The 17,887-nt window shown below is 38.9% G+C and overlaps 1 protein-coding gene across 1 annotated transcript in view; it reads right to left on the bottom strand.

Annotated features, from left to right (window-relative positions):
* The window catches only part of LOC124721961 (lysosomal Pro-X carboxypeptidase), a 58,517-nt gene extending 41,132 nt beyond the window's left edge, over nucleotides 1–17,385 (bottom strand). Inside the window, exons 1-4 of the mRNA XM_047247125.1 lie at nucleotides 17,224–17,385; nucleotides 9,813–9,953; nucleotides 5,281–5,382; nucleotides 4,967–5,157 (exon numbers count right to left, since the gene is read on the bottom strand). Of these exons, the coding sequence (XP_047103081.1) occupies nucleotides 4,967–5,157; nucleotides 5,281–5,382; nucleotides 9,813–9,953; nucleotides 17,224–17,331 (542 nt within the window). The 5' untranslated portion in view covers nucleotides 17,332–17,385. The remainder of the gene's footprint in view (nucleotides 1–4,966; nucleotides 5,158–5,280; nucleotides 5,383–9,812; nucleotides 9,954–17,223) is intronic.
* Between the last annotated feature and the right edge of the window lie 502 nt (nucleotides 17,386–17,887).

The following is a 17,887-nucleotide window of genomic DNA, read 5'->3' as shown; positions in this document are numbered from 1 at the left end:
GTTATTTTGTTCATAAGTATATAGATGTAGGTGTATATGCTGAGGTGACAAAAGTCATGGGATACCTCCTAATATTGTGTCAGAACTCCTTCTGCCCGGCATACTGCAGCAACTCAACAAGTTGTTGGGAGTTCCCTGCATAAATATTGAGCCAAGCTGCCTCTACAACCATCCATAATTGTGACAGTGTTGCTGATGCAGGATTTTATGCACGAACTGGTCTCTCGATTATGTCCCATAAATGTTCGACGGGATTAATGTCAGATGATCTGGGTGGCCAAATCATCCACGTGAACTGACCAGAATTTTGTTGAAACCAATCATGAACTGTTGTGGCCCGGTGACATGGAGCACTGTCATCCATAAAAATTCCATTGTTGTCTGGTAACATGAAGTCCACGAATGGCTGCAAATGGTCTCCAAGTAGCCGAACATAACCGTTTCCACTCAATGATCGGTTCAGCTGAACCAGAGGAGCCAGTCCATTCCATGTAAACACAGCCGACACCATTATGGAGCCACCACCAGCTTGCACAGTGCCTTGTTGACAACTTGGGTCCATGGCTTTGTGGGGTCTGCATAGCACTCGAATCCTACCATCAGCTCTTACCAACGAAAATCAGGACTTGTCTCACCAGGCCATGGTTTTCCAGTCATCTGGGGCCCAACTAATATGGTTATGAGCCAAGGAGAGCTGCTGTAGGTGATGTCATGCTGTTAGCTAAGGCACTCACATTGGTCATCTGCTGCCACAGTCTTTTAATGCCAAATGTCACCACGCCGGTCTAATTTATACATTTTTCATACATCCCACATTGATTTCTGTGGTTATTTCATGCAGTGTTGTTTGTCTGTTAGTGCTGACAACTCTACACAAACACCACACCTCTCGGCTGTTAAGTGAAGACCATCAGCCACTGCATTGTCCATTATGAGGGATAATGCTTGAAATTAGGTATTCCCGGCACACTCTTGGCACTGTGGATCCCCGAATATTGAATTCCATAATGATTTGTGAAATGGGATGTCCTGCGCACCTAGCTCCAACTACCATTCTGCATTCAAAGTCTGTTAATCCCCATTGTGTGGCCATAAACACACCGTAAACTTTTTCACATGAGTCACTGAGTACAAATGACAGTGCCCTTTTGTACCTTGTGTACATGATACTACTGCCATCTGTGTACGTGCATATCACTATCCTATGACTTTTGTCACCTAAGTGTATGTATGTATGTATGGATGGATTCATATGTATGGCTATATATTTATATAAATATAATAGAAGGAAACATTCCACGTGGGAAAAATTATATATAATATATAAAAAATTATATATATTTATATATGTTTTTATGCCTGTATGTATTTATGTTTATGTTTGTATGTATGTATATGCTTAAAACTGTTTTGAAGACAGCTGTAAATTTAATATTTAGTCTCTATTCAGACAATGTCAAACAATTATGTTCACATACACACTCTTTCAACACATTACTGGGTCTGTGTTGACAGTAAATGAAAACAGAATTTGAGGATGAAGTGTAGTCTCTAAATGGTGATTAATTATTAAAATAAATTTGTAAAAGTCTTTGGAAAAGTTACAGAAATGAATGATAAGCTACACAACTCATTATTAGTCCACAAACGCAAGTTGCCACGCAACAGAATGCACAAATAACAAGTTTTTTGGTCACAGGTACAGAACAGTGACACTGCTCTGTACCTTGTTTTCATTTGTCAGTGCACAAATGTTTTCTCATGGTGACTGTGGCATAAATAAGAACACAACCATTTTGTTTACACTGGATGAACACTATGTTTCTCGTCTGAAACATGGACTATAACATCGAACTTTTTCTGGGCCTCACTCTTCCTGTTATGGGGCACATTTGCAATTGTATACACTGCATCATTTAATTTTCTTCTTACACCCTCCACAGTCTTATAAAACACAGTTTAATTATAGGCCATCTGATAGCAACTATCGATCATTCTTGCCCTGTCAGTGCTACACTACAACAGCAATATTGTGCAATCAACATTTTTACTAAGTCACGAATATCCTTACAGTGCAGCATGATTCAGTTAGAGGAAATGGTCAGCAAGTAGTAAAAGATCACAGTGCCACCATTCTCAGACTCATCACACTTGTAGAACTGCAGCAGGAAGAAAGGAAGCAAGCAAGGAAGGAAGACAGGCAGCATAACAATGATGTTGCAGTGACACCTTGGTTTCTAATGTATGCAACACTCAACATTGGACTCATACTCATTCTTTTTCAGATCTCTAGTCCGTAATGTGCACCTGGGCCTAACTAGCTGCTGAGCCACCATCAGCTCTTTGTGGGCACATCCTAATACTGCAGGCTTATCTCTGTGGGCCACTGTTGCTGTATAATGTGCTGGGGCCTCTGGTTCGCCTCTGCACTCGGGGGTTATCTGCGCTTAGCCACACTTCTACATAAGCTGGCATGACCTCCTTCTACAGGGCCTGTCATCCCTGTGTGCTGGGCTTCTGCTTGGGGCATGATGCCACACTTTGCTCACCAGAGTGTTGACACTTGAGTCCGCACTGCTACGATTTGTTACGTGGGGCGACACTGTGAGCTGGTTGTGTTTATGAAGGCCGCGCACTGATCTCTGCAAACTTCCCACACTCCAGGGCCAGCTTACATCCCTGCGTGCTGACCACAGCAAGATGACATTCAGGCTGCTGTACCTTATGCATTGAATAAACACACTACTATATACTGATTCTGCAATCTGTTGTTTGTTGACCATCTGTCTCCCATACACCTGCTGCCCTGCCAACCTGCTCACTACATCATTGCCATCCTGACCCCTCTTACAAAACAGTTTTATGGAATGTGATTTTTTTCTGATTTCTGTGAACTTCTTTTAGAAAGAAAACTTCTGTAAATATAAGGATTGTGTCAAGAAAAATACATTGAAACAATTTCTTGAGCAGCTACCTGTACCATTCTTGCAGTGACTATTTTAATGCCATGAACTGTAGAATACTATACTCATGGAATTGGGAATTGCTTTTCATCATAGAGTAAGCAAATGCAATCAGAAATTCTGAAGAGAACAACAAGCGTGAATAACAATTAGGAAAATAGAACATACAGAATTATGTCAGTTCAGAGCCACCACAGAATATGAAGTGAGAAATGAGGATGTCAAATGTGGACCAGCAATGCAACTTTTCAAGTATAGAAGTATGTTAGCAAGGAAAAATAACTTGAGGTTAAGGAACAAAATGTATTTAGAGTGAAGCAAAGAACAGGTATGGATCCAGGGTTAGGTTCTGTGGTGATTATGGTTTGTTACTGTCTCTGAATACAAGCTGAATGATAATAAATAGCTTAATTACCATAAAATATTTTACTGTAATAATAATAATTTAATCATTGCTTTACCATAATGTGCAAGAAACTGCAATTCAGAAAAATGCATCCTTTGAAAGGTATACATCTGAAAATCTGAGAAGTATAGAAGTATATGTGTCACATGATTAATTTATGAACTATAATAGCAATGAACTCTCACAACTTCAGTGATTTCATAATTTAAACAATATAAAATACATGTTTGCAATCAAAATTATCAGTATTTCATTAAGCACCATGACTGTTTACAAATTATGGTTATGCAAGCATGTAAATGAGAGGGATGCCATTTCTTTCAGTTGCTTCTCCTCTTATTTTTTTCTTAGTGGGGTATGTCTCATTTTGTCTCCAACTGCTAAACTTCCAATAAGGTGGTAGTTTGTGTTGTTGCCCTAGATGATGATTACACGAATATTTTGTCAGGATTTATAAGCGGTGGGTCCTTGAGGTATGGCAATACGCGAACACAAGAAGTAAGTTTAAACAGTTTTATTAAGAAACGCGGATTATAAAACACGCACGCTACACACACCCATCATCACTGTGTCTGACATCCTAACACTGGCTAATTACGGTCATATTGTAAGGCTCCATGGTGAGCTAAGAAAAGAGACATATTCGCGCCCGAGGCCGCACTAGTTAATACTGCGGACAGCGGCCAGTTGCATACTTTCCGTCACAGTGTGGCCGGACGTGCGTCTACTGACCAAGCAAATGGTCAGCATTCCAGACAGGTCGGTTGGTGAGCGCGAGTTAACGTACCGTACAGTTGCGTGCAACCCGTAGACCCTTATGTAGTTTGCCAGTTCAACCTGTGGATTCATGAGCCATATCTGATCTCTTGTTGACAGCAGAGCAGTCAGCCTTCACCTAACTGGAATGTTAGTGGTCAGGCAACAAGGCCACCCATGTGATCAGGCACTCGTACAGTCAACTGAAAAGTATCCTGTGTTAAAAATGTAGCGAGTTCCGGAGTTTCTTGCCATTCTCAAGACTTCTTAGTTTTCATGCCGCTTTTTCTCTGAATAGTAGTTTATGTAAAAATAAAAATTTGTCTACAAAAAAAAATTTTTAGTGTGATTGTGGGAGGGAGGGGAAAGACAGGGGGGGGGGGGGGGGTTCAAGATCCCAATGACCCCTCTCCTGGGTCCATGCCTGGCAAAGAATGACTATGTAAACAATCCCTGAAAATATTTTAAAACTATGTTTAAGCACATTTCAGACTAGCTGCACTGATGAAATGTTACATGAGAAGAATTTGGACTAGAAATTAAAAAAAATATTATTGTATTGGATCATTATCTGATAATCAGTATCAGTTACCCAGGACATGGGAACCATTGTAATTGCAAGAAGAAACAGACAAAGAAATGTGGAAATTAAGTTATTAAGGAGATTTGCTAGGATAACTAAACAAACAATATAAATATGAGTAAGACAAAAAAAAAAAAAAAAAAAAAAAAATTCAGAGAAAATTACAAAAAAACTATTTAAAGGCTAATGAAAATGAATGTTAAATTAAAAATCAAGCAATATCTCACTTAACAAGAGATTAAATATTAAAATAATTACCCAGAAACAATATGTGGATATTTCATGCGGATCCACGCTGCAAGCATTCCGCCATATGACCCACCAAAAGCTATAACTGGATTCTGCCGGTTAAATGGTCTTGATAATTGTTTGGATTTTATATGCTGTATTAGATCCACATAGTCAGCCAGTGCTTGTTGTGATGTTAGGTAGCCTAAATATTTCGGGTCCTGTAGTGCAGAAAAATGTGTCACTAAGTAACACACCAAAACTGTATATCTAACAAAAATGTTCTTCACAGGATCAGGTTACATTAATTTTACAGGCACTGCACATATGAACATATCACTTACAGAAAAAGATTTATTGCCATAAGGCAGGGAGTCACCATAATAACGATGTTCTGCAAAGATGATAAGAGCCTTGAAGTCAGGTGCTGACTCCCAGATAAATCCCTGTAACAAAACAAGGATTGATAAGAGATGAGAAACTTAATGTCATAAAGTGTCAAGGGCATTAATATTTTATTCCTTCATTGGATAATTGTCCTGTATTATTCATGATAAAACATATTACAGGGTGTATAACTTTGCTTCCGCTGTTTGCTGATAGGTGGCGACAACGGTATGTAGCGGTCGAAAGAAACTGATCGCAGACGTCAGGCAGTTAGCTTGGACCTCGGTCAACTTAACCTCATTCAAACATTAGTCAATTTGTGTCTGCATCATAAATTTGTTCTTTATTGAAAATGTCGGTTTACAAGCCTAATTCTCGTCATTTGCAGGAGGTGTTACTGTTTTGTTTCAATATGAAGAAAACAGCAGCTGAGTCTCATCGAATGTTCTCAAGTATGTATGGTAAGGACACTATTAGTGAAATAATGTGTCGTGAGTGGTTTGAACGTGTCAAGAATGGCGAGTTTAATGTCGTAGACTGGCATAGTGGTGGAAGAGAGAATGTTTTCGAAGATGCAGAATTGGAGACATTGCTCAGTGAAGACTCGCATCAAACCCAAGAAGAATTGGCACGATCAGTAGGAGTGACACAGCAAGTCATTTCAAAATGTCTCAAGGCTATGGGCATGATTCAGAAAGAAGGAACTTGGGTCCCATGTGAGCTGAAACCAAGAGACGTTGAACAGCGTTTGTGTTTTTGTAAATAGTTGCATCAGAGGCAAAAACGGAAGGGATATCTGTGTCACATTGTGACTGGGGATGAAAAATGGGGTCATTACAATAACCCTAAATGCAAAAAAATCATGGGGATATCCCTGCCATGTTTCCATGTTGATGGCCAAACTGAATATTCATGGCTTCAAGATCAAGCTCTGCATTTGGTGGGACCAGCTCAGCATCGTGCCTTATGAGGTGTTAAAACCAAGTGAAACAATCACAGGTGCTCATTATCGAATGCAATTAATGCATTTGAGCAGAGCATTAAAAGACAAACGGCCGCAATACAGCGAGAGGCATGATAAAGTGATTTTGCAACATGACAACGCTCGACCCCACGTTGTGAAAGAGGTCAAAATGTACTCGGAGACGTTAAAATGGGAAGTCCTATCCCACCCGCTGTATTCTCCAGACATTGCTCCCTCTGGCTATCACCTGTTTAGATCAATGGTGCATGGCCTGGCTGACCAACACTTCCGATCTCATGAAGAAGTCACAAATTGGATCGATTCGTGGATCGCTTCAAAAGATGAACAATTTTTTTGACGTGGGATTTGTATGCTGCCCGAAATATGGGAGAAAGTAGTGGCCAGCAATGGAAAATACTTTGAATGATACACGTGTAACCAATTTGTTTCATTAAAGCCTAAAATGTTGGGGAAAAAATGGCGGAAGCAAAGTAGTACACCTTGTACATATAATGTGCTCTGCACGAGACTAGATTTTGGTGCTGAAAGCATCTGGAAGTTTGCTTACTTTACATACATGCATTAATGACATATGGAATTACATTATGCCTGTCTGTACCATATGTTCTAAGCATATGTGTCTTGCATTTATAACTGGTAAGCTGAAATTTATCCTTATTATCACAGCACAATAAGGAACTTTTTGGATTATGTTCTCCACGTTTTCACTGAAGCATGAAGCCACTAAGGCACCTCAAGGAGGTTGTCTACAAAAGCAACCAACAAGAATGACTGGCCCAAGTTCACCAAGATTATATGGTCTCCATAAGATACATGAGAATGAGATAGTCATCAATCTGGGTTCTCCCAGTTATCACCTGGTCAAATGCCTTATGGGTGTTCTCAGTTCAACCATTAGGAAATGTGAACACCATAAATGGGACTCCACTGACTTTGTACAACATTTGCAAGGATTACAGCTTCAGAAGAGATTTGTCATGTTCAGTTTTGACATTGTGTCACTTTTCACTTAACTGCTGTGGTAGACTCATTCCAGCTAATTCCGCAGAAATTTGATATGATCATTACAGATTTCAAATGAGTAAACAGTCTCTGTTGTAATTATGTAACAGCATTATAAGTTTCCCTTTCCTTAATCACAAACCTCTATCACACCATTTCCTCTTTTTACCCCCTCTTTTATCCCCCCCCCCCTCCTTTATCTCTTTTCTTTGATATTAACACATAATGTTCCCTGTGTATTTAACCTCATCCCCTTTACATCCTCCTCCCCCGCTGCCCCTCCTCCCCATGCCTTCACACGTCATTCATATTCTCATAACGGGAGGATGACAGTTCAAAGCAGCATCAGTCCATCCAGACTTAGGTTTTCCGTGATTTCTCTAAATTGTTTAAGGCAGATGCTGAGATGGATCCTTCAAAATGGCAATGTTAAACACTAATCTCCTCCTCCTCTATATTCCCGCTCCTCCAGCGTCTCCACTTGCTGGCCCTCAATTCACACAGTTCCCCATCTGCAATCTCACTATATGCTATACCACTTCTGTGTTTACAGTCAGTGAGGGCAGCAGGACACTGCAGTTCCACCTATTCAGTTTGATGGTTGTAAATGCATATCTACCACTGTCACCAGATCTTCTTTCTACCATGGTGAGTTTTAATTACATGACATCTTCTTTTTATTATGATTATATTTTATTTACCACTCCTCACCCAACTTGTTATACTCAATATTTTTTATATTTATCTTTTTGCCTCTTTTTAGGGTTCCCCTGCGTTAACTTGTAGTTTATGACAAGGCTGTTCCCCACTGCCATTTTATATGATGACATGGCCCCATACAAAAAATTTCCAGTGTCTAACCAAGCTTCTTCTTAAAACTCATTGAACTTTTAACGATATTGTATCCACTGCTTACTAGGTTCACATGTCTGAGCTGTAATTTATTTCCTTACTGTTCCAGTCTTATGATGTGCTAACCATGTGAGATGCATACTTGGAATTAATATAGTTACATAATTGCAACAGAGACTTTTTGCTCATTTGAATCACGTATCTACTGTTGATGCATGCCACAACTGAATGGAATATATATTACTGATCTCTTCAAAAATGTGTTAACATCCATCTATTTTCTATTCAGTGGTGCATATTACCAACAAATTGAGCTTCATTAGCTTCATTATCTGTGGTTGCCAATACAAACCATTTTGACGGCAGTCATTTCCACTGAAACTGACTTGTTTGTTTATAGATCATATGTTTGTACTGTGGACACTGGTGCAAGAGGAACTCAATAAGTTTTTAGATTATCTTAACCATACACAGTGTAAGATCGGGTTCACCATTGATCAAGAAAAATATGGACAACTACCATTTACTGACTTTCTGATTAAACAAAAGAATAGTGGATTAGATGAATTTAGAATTCAAAGACAGCCCACAAAAGCCAATATGTATGAACATGTCTCCGGCTGTCATTATCTGCCACAGAAATACAGTACAACCAACAGACTTGCATACAAAGCCCCCATACTTCCAGAATAGCTATGTCTTCCAAAAACATCTAAACATTACATTTAAGAAGAATGGGCACAGTAAGACACACTACCTGTCCTAGACCATGGTGGCAAACAATCAATAACAAATTGAGTCTCTCTGAAACAAGAACTTCCCTGTGACAAAAATTAGATGGCATCTTTTACTTCAGTTTCTGATTACATTCCTAGTTCATGTGCCACTTTGCACTTGTGCTACAAATGAACTCTTATTACTACTAAAAGGAAAGTATCTGTTTAGGAAATATGGCACATGAAGGCTGTTCAGTACATCTTCCACTATTCTGTATTGCCAAGCACAAGCATAACTTTGTTCTGTAACCTTCCTCAAATCATGTGAGGATTGGTATTGGTATTATGTACTACTGGATTCGCTGAGTACACAAGTGAGACACAATTAAAGCTTTATTTGCTATTTTTTAAATTTTATTTATTACAAATAACTGTCTACTGTATAAGGCTGCAGCACGAGGAAAGGACAGAGATATTCTCTCTCTCTCCCTCCCTCCCCTCTCTCTCTCTCTCTCTCTCTCTCTCTCTCTCTCTCTCTCTCTCTCTGTGTGTGTGTGTGTGTGTGTGTGTATGTGTCCAGTTTAAAATTAGTAAGAAGGAATACAAGTAAAAGTATCGTGTGCCACTGGTATCATGTACTTCCCTATGACTGGCATTCTACAATTAACTGTTTCTGAGTCATTTTCTCTTCCTATGGCATGTTAGACACTCTGAATACTTTAGAATAACACCTGGAAACTTGAGTTTTAATATTTCTTTTAAGAAGTATCTTTCTTTTATGATGTATCTTAATACTGTAATCATCATTTTAACTATCACCATTTTGTTAAGTATTTTGGTTTCTCTCTATCCAGATACATACAATGTTTTTGTGGTTGGAATAAGTGTGTGTACTATGAAATTCTGTTTCAAAAATTACTTATACTGAACTCACCGAGTTGTTTGCAAACATTTCAATGTCTCCTTCATTTCCAGTGTAGAAGAATATGGATCCTCGTTTCTGGTCCCAGTATGAATTGTTCACTAAGTAACGTATTGTGAATGTGTCTGAATTATCAAAACTGAAATGATCAACCTGTAAAGGCACAGAAAGCAATAGTATTATGAAATAATGATGCAGAATAAAACACTCATAAGAATCCAGAAACATAATCAAGTAAAACAGGGGAATGGCAAAACATAGTTGTAGAAGCTCAGCTAAAAAGATTCTTATAATCCAGAAATTTCTGGACAGAAAAATAAAATGATTATGGCAGGGAACCATTAACATCAGAAATGAACTGTTGAGTAGCTTTAGTATAAAGAACATAACTATTACAGTCGTTTATTTGACATAAAACTGCTAAGCTTAATTAACAAAATGCATCAACCATTTGATTTCTTGCTCAGATTTTCACAGTATCACTCAGATATTCTTCTAAGGAATAATAGAATTTCTGTACTAACAACTTTTGTAGCTTTTGTTTCAGGTGCCCTAGTTCCAAGCTGTGGATTTGTTTCTTTTTGAGAATGATGTAAATTTTCATGTCCATGTATTCTTAGGTTTATGCATATAGCTTTAATCTGTGAGTGGGAAGCATGAAATTGCCCTTGTTCCTAGTGTTATATCAATGTTTAAAATTATTGTCTATGAATAACTTGGGGTTACTGTATACAAAAATAATCAGTTCATTAATGTACAAACAGTGGGCACTTAATATTTTTAAATTTCTTAACAGTGGGTGGCTGTAGTTGTTTTGTTTTGCATTATACATATTTCAAACAAATGATTTTTGTAATTGAAATATTATGATCATTTTGCTTGTGTTACCCCAAAAAATAATGCCGCCCCTTATAAATGGTTCAAAATAGCTGTGGTAAACTACTTTTCCCATCTCCATGCTAGTTGAATATGACATTGCAAGGGTCAGGCTGTTTAATTGATTTGTGTGAAGACCAGGATACAATTAGATCCAGATGCATTCCTAAAAAATTAACAAAGCCCAATTCTTTCAGTTCTTGGTTTCTATGATTAATGTGGGTTTCTTTTACCTTACAGTCTAGTTTTAAATTGCAGTATATGTGTTTTTCCAAAAATTCAATTTCCATCCATTTAGCTGGAATTAATTTTCTAAACTATCTGGTAGAATTGTGACAGTTAAGGGAATTTGTTCCAAGTCACTGCTTTCAACAAGGCCAGAAGTATAATTGGTGAATAAAACTGAGTGTGAATTTATGTTTAGGGGCAAGTTGTTCATATTAAGTAGAAATGACATTGGACCTATAATTGAATCTTGTGGAACGCCTTGTGAAATAATCCATTGAGAGAAGGAATTTCCCTTGCTCGATGATACAACTGTGCTTCATTTTCTGTTTGTGAGAATGCCCTAAAGCACTCTAAAGCGCAACCTCCAACTCCGGATCTTTCCATTTTATACAGGAACAAGTGATGGTTTACACAATCAAATGCTTTTGTGAGATCACAGAATAATCCTGCAACTTTTCTAGACTTGTCTAAGGCAGAACTGATATTTTTCACAAACGCATTAATGACTGCCATTGTGCTTTTGCCTTTTCGAAAGCCATATTGATTTTCTGAACTCTTATGTTTGATTTTTCTATATAATTTGCATTACCATAGCTTTTTCAAATGTTTTTGAAAAATAGAGACTGGGAAGTAATTCCCCATATCTTCTCTTGAGCCTTTTTTAAATAAAGGTTTTACCCTCTGAGTACTTTGTGGCATCTGGAAATGAAATCATCATGTGGCACTGTTGGCCAGGATGCTCCATCCGGGGAAGTTCAGCTGCCGAGTTGCAAGTTTTATTTCAGACAATGGCACACTGGGAGACTTGCATGTCAGTGATGATTAAGACAACACAACACCCAGTCTACGAGTGGAGAAAATCTCCAACCTGTCTGGGAATTGAAACCGGGCCCGCAGCAGGGAAGGCAAACATGTAACCACTCAGCTAAGCAGGCAGACGGGCATCTGGAAAGTGAACTTCTTCAAGTGATTTATCAATTATTTAGCAAAAGGGGTGAGCTATTATCTTGACCGCTGCTTTAACTATTTGGGTGGTATGCCACTCCAGCCTGTAGAATTTCTGTTCTTTTTTTTCCTTTGTGTTTTCTTCCTTTTTTTTAGCTGTAATATAGTTTTCTCTATATCTTTGGCTGAAATTTTGTCAAATTTGTTTAAGTATTTTTCTGTCCTCTGACCTAAATGTACTTTTTCTGTATAAGCATCTACATTGACATCTGGTTTTGCTACATTTATAACAAATTGAATGATTCTGACAATTGACCAGGATTTGTTACCATTTTATTTCCCTTCTTAATTTTGGAAATATCTTTGCTGTCAGCTCTAATTCCCAGTTCTGATTTTATGACAGGCCACAATGCCTTTGATTTGTGTCCAGGAGCCAAGACGAATTTATTGTTAACAATTTCTTTTGCTGCTTTCACTGTCCTTTTAAATATGCTTTTGTACTATTTAACACAATTAATGAAAACAGGGTCTTTGTTGTATTTCCATTCCTTGTACAGTTGTCTTTTTTTTCCAATGGACAGTTTTACTCCAAGAATGATACACTTTAGTTTACTTGAAACTTCTGTGTGGCGTACTCTAAGTTGAAATATTTACTTAAATACATGAACATTTTTTTCTAAAAATGCATTAAAATACACACAGATAGGAATATCATCTTGAACTTGCCACACCACCTCTTCTTATTTACAGCAGAACAATTTCAAATTTTCAGCAGTAAAACGTCTTTTGCTATAAGATTTTTAGTGCTTGGTTAATTTGCATTAGTTGTTTCAATAAACAGAGCAGAGTGGTCTGAAAGTCATAAGTCTACACATAGCTTCCTTGCATCATCAAATTTATAATTTGTTACAATATTATCAATACAGGTTCCATGATTTTCTCTTGTGGCTTCCAAGAAGTTTACCTTGAAACAAATTTTTTTGGATTAAGTACAGAATCTGTATTGAGTCAGGGAGAAAAGATACACAACAAAAGAGAGCAAGCAGAAAGATTGGGACCCAAATGAGAATTTGGAGAACAAACAATAAGACACATATTAAAAGAAGCAGAAGTGAAAGATATGGGTGGAGAGGCAAATTTGCAAAAGTTTTAAGAGGGTAAAAGAAACAGGAAGACAGAGACAAGTTTTACCCCAGGAGAGTAGCAGGACCATTACATCTGCATAGCAGCAGTTTACATCCAAATAGGTCAAAGGAACTAGAGCCGTAAGGAATAAAAGGGGGAGGGAGTGCAAGAGAATGAGGTTCCACAGATGGCATGAGCCCCAAGGAGCTGTATATTTGTCATGCAATAAATCATAAAATAAAAACATTGTGTGTATTAAACCAAGTAGACAACATATGACTGACATTATGTGCATAACTGCCTAAACAGAATTGGTAACAATTCTTTGATATGCCGTCACATATTAAAACATGCCACCAGAGCTGTATCCCAACATATATATGTCCCATCATATTAGACAAGAAAATTTTCTTTTCTTTCTTTTCTGTATAATGCTCTAACCATGGCCTGTTTGAGGCACAAGCGACAAGCTGCTGCTTGGAGCACAATGCTGAGTGGGTTGCCAGAAGCACCACAACTGCAAAATTCCTATACAGGATGAATTACAATTAGTAGCAGCTGCTTGGGGCGCCAAGCTGAGACGGGTGGCCAAGTCCAAGATTTGTATACTGTGCATATCCCAATTATAGTAACAAAAACTGACATGGGTGAAAGTCTATGAAGGAAGAGGGGGGCAGGGGGTGGCGCCAATGATAAATAGCTTGTGTGGAAAAATGATTTTGGGCTGGCCGCAGCCAGTGGTGGTTCATTATAATTGTAATTAAGGCATGTAGAACAACATGATCATCAAACTTATATTGTAATAATTGCACAACAACAGTAAATTATAATTGTGATTCAACAGGTGTTTACCAGTAATTATTTCATAGACCTTATTACCAGAAATGACTGTGAAATTCATCTCAGATGATTTTATGTTGGCAGTAAGGCAATAATTAGCAGAAAAACTAACCTGCAACTAAGACTGTGCAGTGGTCAAGTAAGGAGAGTGGTTTAGTTTACCATCCAGCTATCTGTATTAAAATTTTCTGTAACTTCCCTCAGTCACTTACGGCAATATGGGGATGTTTCGTTTGAAAAGTTCATGGATGATTTTCTTCAACTTGTATTCTATCTCTACTGAATATTGTCTTTTACTAGGTTATATAATGATAAAAATGTTGTATGGAGCAATGGCCCGGTGCAAGACTTCCAAAAAGACATCACTTCAGAGACACTCAATCAGCAGCACCTGGTGTATCAGGTGGTCACCCATCCAAATACTGTTTGGGCCCGACATTGCTAAACTTCAATGGTCGGGTGGGAACCAGCGTTTCCAACATGGCAAGGCTATTGGATACTAGGTATGTGATGTATAGTCTTTCAGTTTGGCATTTTGAGTAGTCCTCTCTGAAGTTTTCATATGCAATTTACTAATATGATCATAATATCTAATCCACGATACATCATTCATTGAGTATGGAGATTCCTAAGAATGAATATCTGGCCAACCAAATTAGCAACACTGTTGTATCAGTCAATTTGAAAACAGTGTCGCTGACTGAATTAGGAATAAGTAAAGATAGGCTTCAAATTGTGAGTTGGTTGAACGCACCACACTGAACTACTAAGTGTGGTCCTCTTGGAAATAACATGTCCTTAACTTTCACCTACTTGAGGACTGAGTGCTGATTTACTCAGCCAGTTAATTATTAACAGGACCTGCAGTTCAGTGCGCAATACCTACCACAGTGTAGTTTGAAATTTTTTCGCAGGCACAAATGACTCTGACTGGTTCATTAACTTAAAAAGTGAGAAGGATTGTCACGGGCTTGAACCCTGTACATTAACTTGTCACACTGTGCAAGCCGGCCGGAGTGGCTGAGCGGTTCTAGGCACTTCAGTCTGGAACCGCGCGACCGCTGCGGTCGCAGGTTCGAATCCTGCCTCGGGCATGGATGTGTGTGATATCTTTAGGTTAGTTAGGTTTAAGTAGTTCTAAGTTCTAGGGGACTGATGACCTCAGATGTTAAGTTCCATAGTGCTCAGAGTCATTTGAACCACACTGTGCAAGAAACACACACATGAAAACATCCACTTGTTTTAGCTAAACAGTTACTGATACCATTGTGAACAACACGCATGCAATTTGAGAACCCTGTCCATTCAGAGTTGTCGGCCCTAATGAGCCTAATTCGAATCTTCGCGGAAAAAAAAAAAAAAAGTCATCAGTAGTACCTACTTGACTGCCACGGGGAACGAGCAGTGGTGGCATACAGTTCCTGAACACCAGGTTGTAAGCCACTGTCTGGGTTATATCGTAATCCTCTCTGCAATATCGCATGTAATGTGGGAATGTCGTCGATGGCGATCATTCACTAGATGAAATGAATTTATCGTATGGCAATGATGGCCGGGAGTCCCCATCTGGGGAAGTTCGACCGCCGAATTTCAAGTCTATTCAGTTGACGCCACACTATGTGATTTGCGCGTCAATAATGATGAAATGATGATGAGGATAACACAACACTTAGTCCCCGAGTGGAGAAAATTGTCCGACCAGACCCACAATCGAAACCTGCCCTGCTGCATGCCAGCCTGACGCGCTGACCCTTTTTTTTTTCTCCTCAGCGTTATCGGAATTTGGTCTGGGTGGACGTCACTTGACACCCCCTTCAAGTTCATCGTTGAATACTTCACTCAGTAGTGGTTAAAAACAGTCTTGGTTGCAACTACTGTTAAGCATTGGTTTGCCGTATGCCATATATGAATTGGAAGAACTTCACTCAGTTTTCTTTGCTGCAGACGGCAGGTAGCCCTCTGACGGAACACACTGAGCTACCGAGTCGACGTACCACGCACTTTAAAGGGCGGACATTGCTAGAGGATGATGATGATGTTTGGTTTGTGGGGCGCTCAACTGCGCGGTCATCAGCGCCCTTACAAAGTCCCAATTTTTGACGAGTCCAATTTTTATTCAAGCCAGTCTACCACTGTCACGAATAATGATGATGATGATGATGAAATGATGAGGACAACACAAACACCCAGCCCCTGGCAGAGAAAACAATGCTAGATGAATGCCCCCTTGGTCCTCTGTAGGTGTAAGCTACGCGCCCTTACCAATTTGCATTGTCTGCTTTGATTTAATTCTGTACTAATGCATGACACAAAAATTACTCCGCTGCATAACATCATACAACGCCACCTCCGTGAGGAGCAGCATTCTCTTACTGTACCTTTAATCTTTCATTCGGTTCCACTGGATTTCGATATTCAGCAGCGGCAATATTGCTATTACGGCAGTATCAACATTGAGGAACTGAAAATCCACTAGTTGTTGAGGAACATCTGTCCTTTCAGAATGTTCAACAGTTTTTGCACATTGCTTCACGCATCAATTTTCGAAAGCCTGTATCTAGTTACCATCTTAATCGTTTCTCGTTACTTTGTGTTCGCCCTCGGAATTCCGGGCTGTCTTCTGGACTGAGTTTTAAGAGTACTTAGTTAAAATTTATCTTGCCTCTCAATGTTTGAAAATTATAGATAACTTACTAGTTCAAGTTACTGGAAAAATAAGTGTGGAGAGAAAAAAATTGAAGCATTGCATTGCACTAACGCGGGAAATAGTGTCACGTTCATTGCTGACACACATATATCTTAAAATCAGTAAACTTCGCATCCATGGGAAACAGAAGAAAATTAATCGAGTCTGTGTAAAAAAGGCATCAGTAACGGTATGAAGTTCGACCATCAAAAGTTCGATGAAATGCTGAAGGGATTTATCAGAACATATTTTTGGAAGTTTCTATATTATTAGCAGCTCGCAAAAATGTTTTATAATATTCGATTTACGCATGGACTTCATCCCACATCACGTTATGTTGGTAACACTCACAATGGTTTTCTTGTAAAACACACAATCATGTGACATGCGCACAAGACAATAAGCTACAACTCGTGGTTTAGCACTACCAGTTTACTATATGTAATAAACACTTAGACAAACTCTATCATCCTTGTCAACCTCTTCATAAATGAATAAGTACTTGATAATGAATGCATTTCTTTTCTTTAACAAAGGTAAAATTCGTACAGGTAAGGATAGAACAGTTAGAACTGTTGCAAAGAATCAGCTGACATACATATTTGATCCGAGTGCAAAAGGCAGACAGAAAAGAGGTTAGGATAGTAAATAATTCACATTACAGATCAGTACAGTAACGCGAACAGTGTTAGCGAAACTTATTGATTGCATGTGATTTCATACCGGTACGGTGAATCTTTTTACTTCGTAGTGATAGGCAGCGCAAGAGCCTGCAAGCAGGACTATTACAACCGCAATCATCATCTTGTGACAGACGACAACTGACCGCATCGGTAGCCTACAACGTGTAGTAGGTGCGACGCAGTGCTGCCACACTACGGGAGCACTGCCCCGGGGCCAGAATTCGGCTGCAAGGAAACCCCGCACGCAGTGAAAACAATTGACTGACGATAAACGCAACAGAATTCGGCTGCTACGAAACCCGGCACGCAGTGAAAACAATTGACTGACGATAAGCGCAAGATAGTCCTCGCTAAACAGACCAGTCCCTGCCACAGGCGCGACATTTTAAAATACTGATAACTGACACGTCGTTTTCAAGCAATTGTATCTTGTCTTCCAGTACTTCAAAACTGAAGATACGGAAAGTGAACGAAATAGATACGGTAGCTTTTCACTGAAGCGTTATTTTACGCATTGTTAGTTCAGTGCCTTCACTAGCCTACCATACTAATGTATTGTATTCAAAATTTGAGCATAATTGTGATTGCAACTCGTAATCAGGGTAGTTCAAGTCTCTAAAACCACCATCAACAATAATTCTGCAACGCTTCCGAGCGAAAGCCATAAATTGTTTTTTTCAGTCATGCAAATATGAAAAAACACG

Source organism: Schistocerca piceifrons, chromosome X (assembly GCF_021461385.2).
Source record: "Schistocerca piceifrons isolate TAMUIC-IGC-003096 chromosome X, iqSchPice1.1, whole genome shotgun sequence".
Lineage (NCBI taxonomy): Eukaryota > Metazoa > Arthropoda > Insecta > Orthoptera > Acrididae > Schistocerca > Schistocerca piceifrons.
Note: the sequence above shows the minus strand (reverse complement) of the source record. Positions and strands in the feature narration are given on the sequence as shown.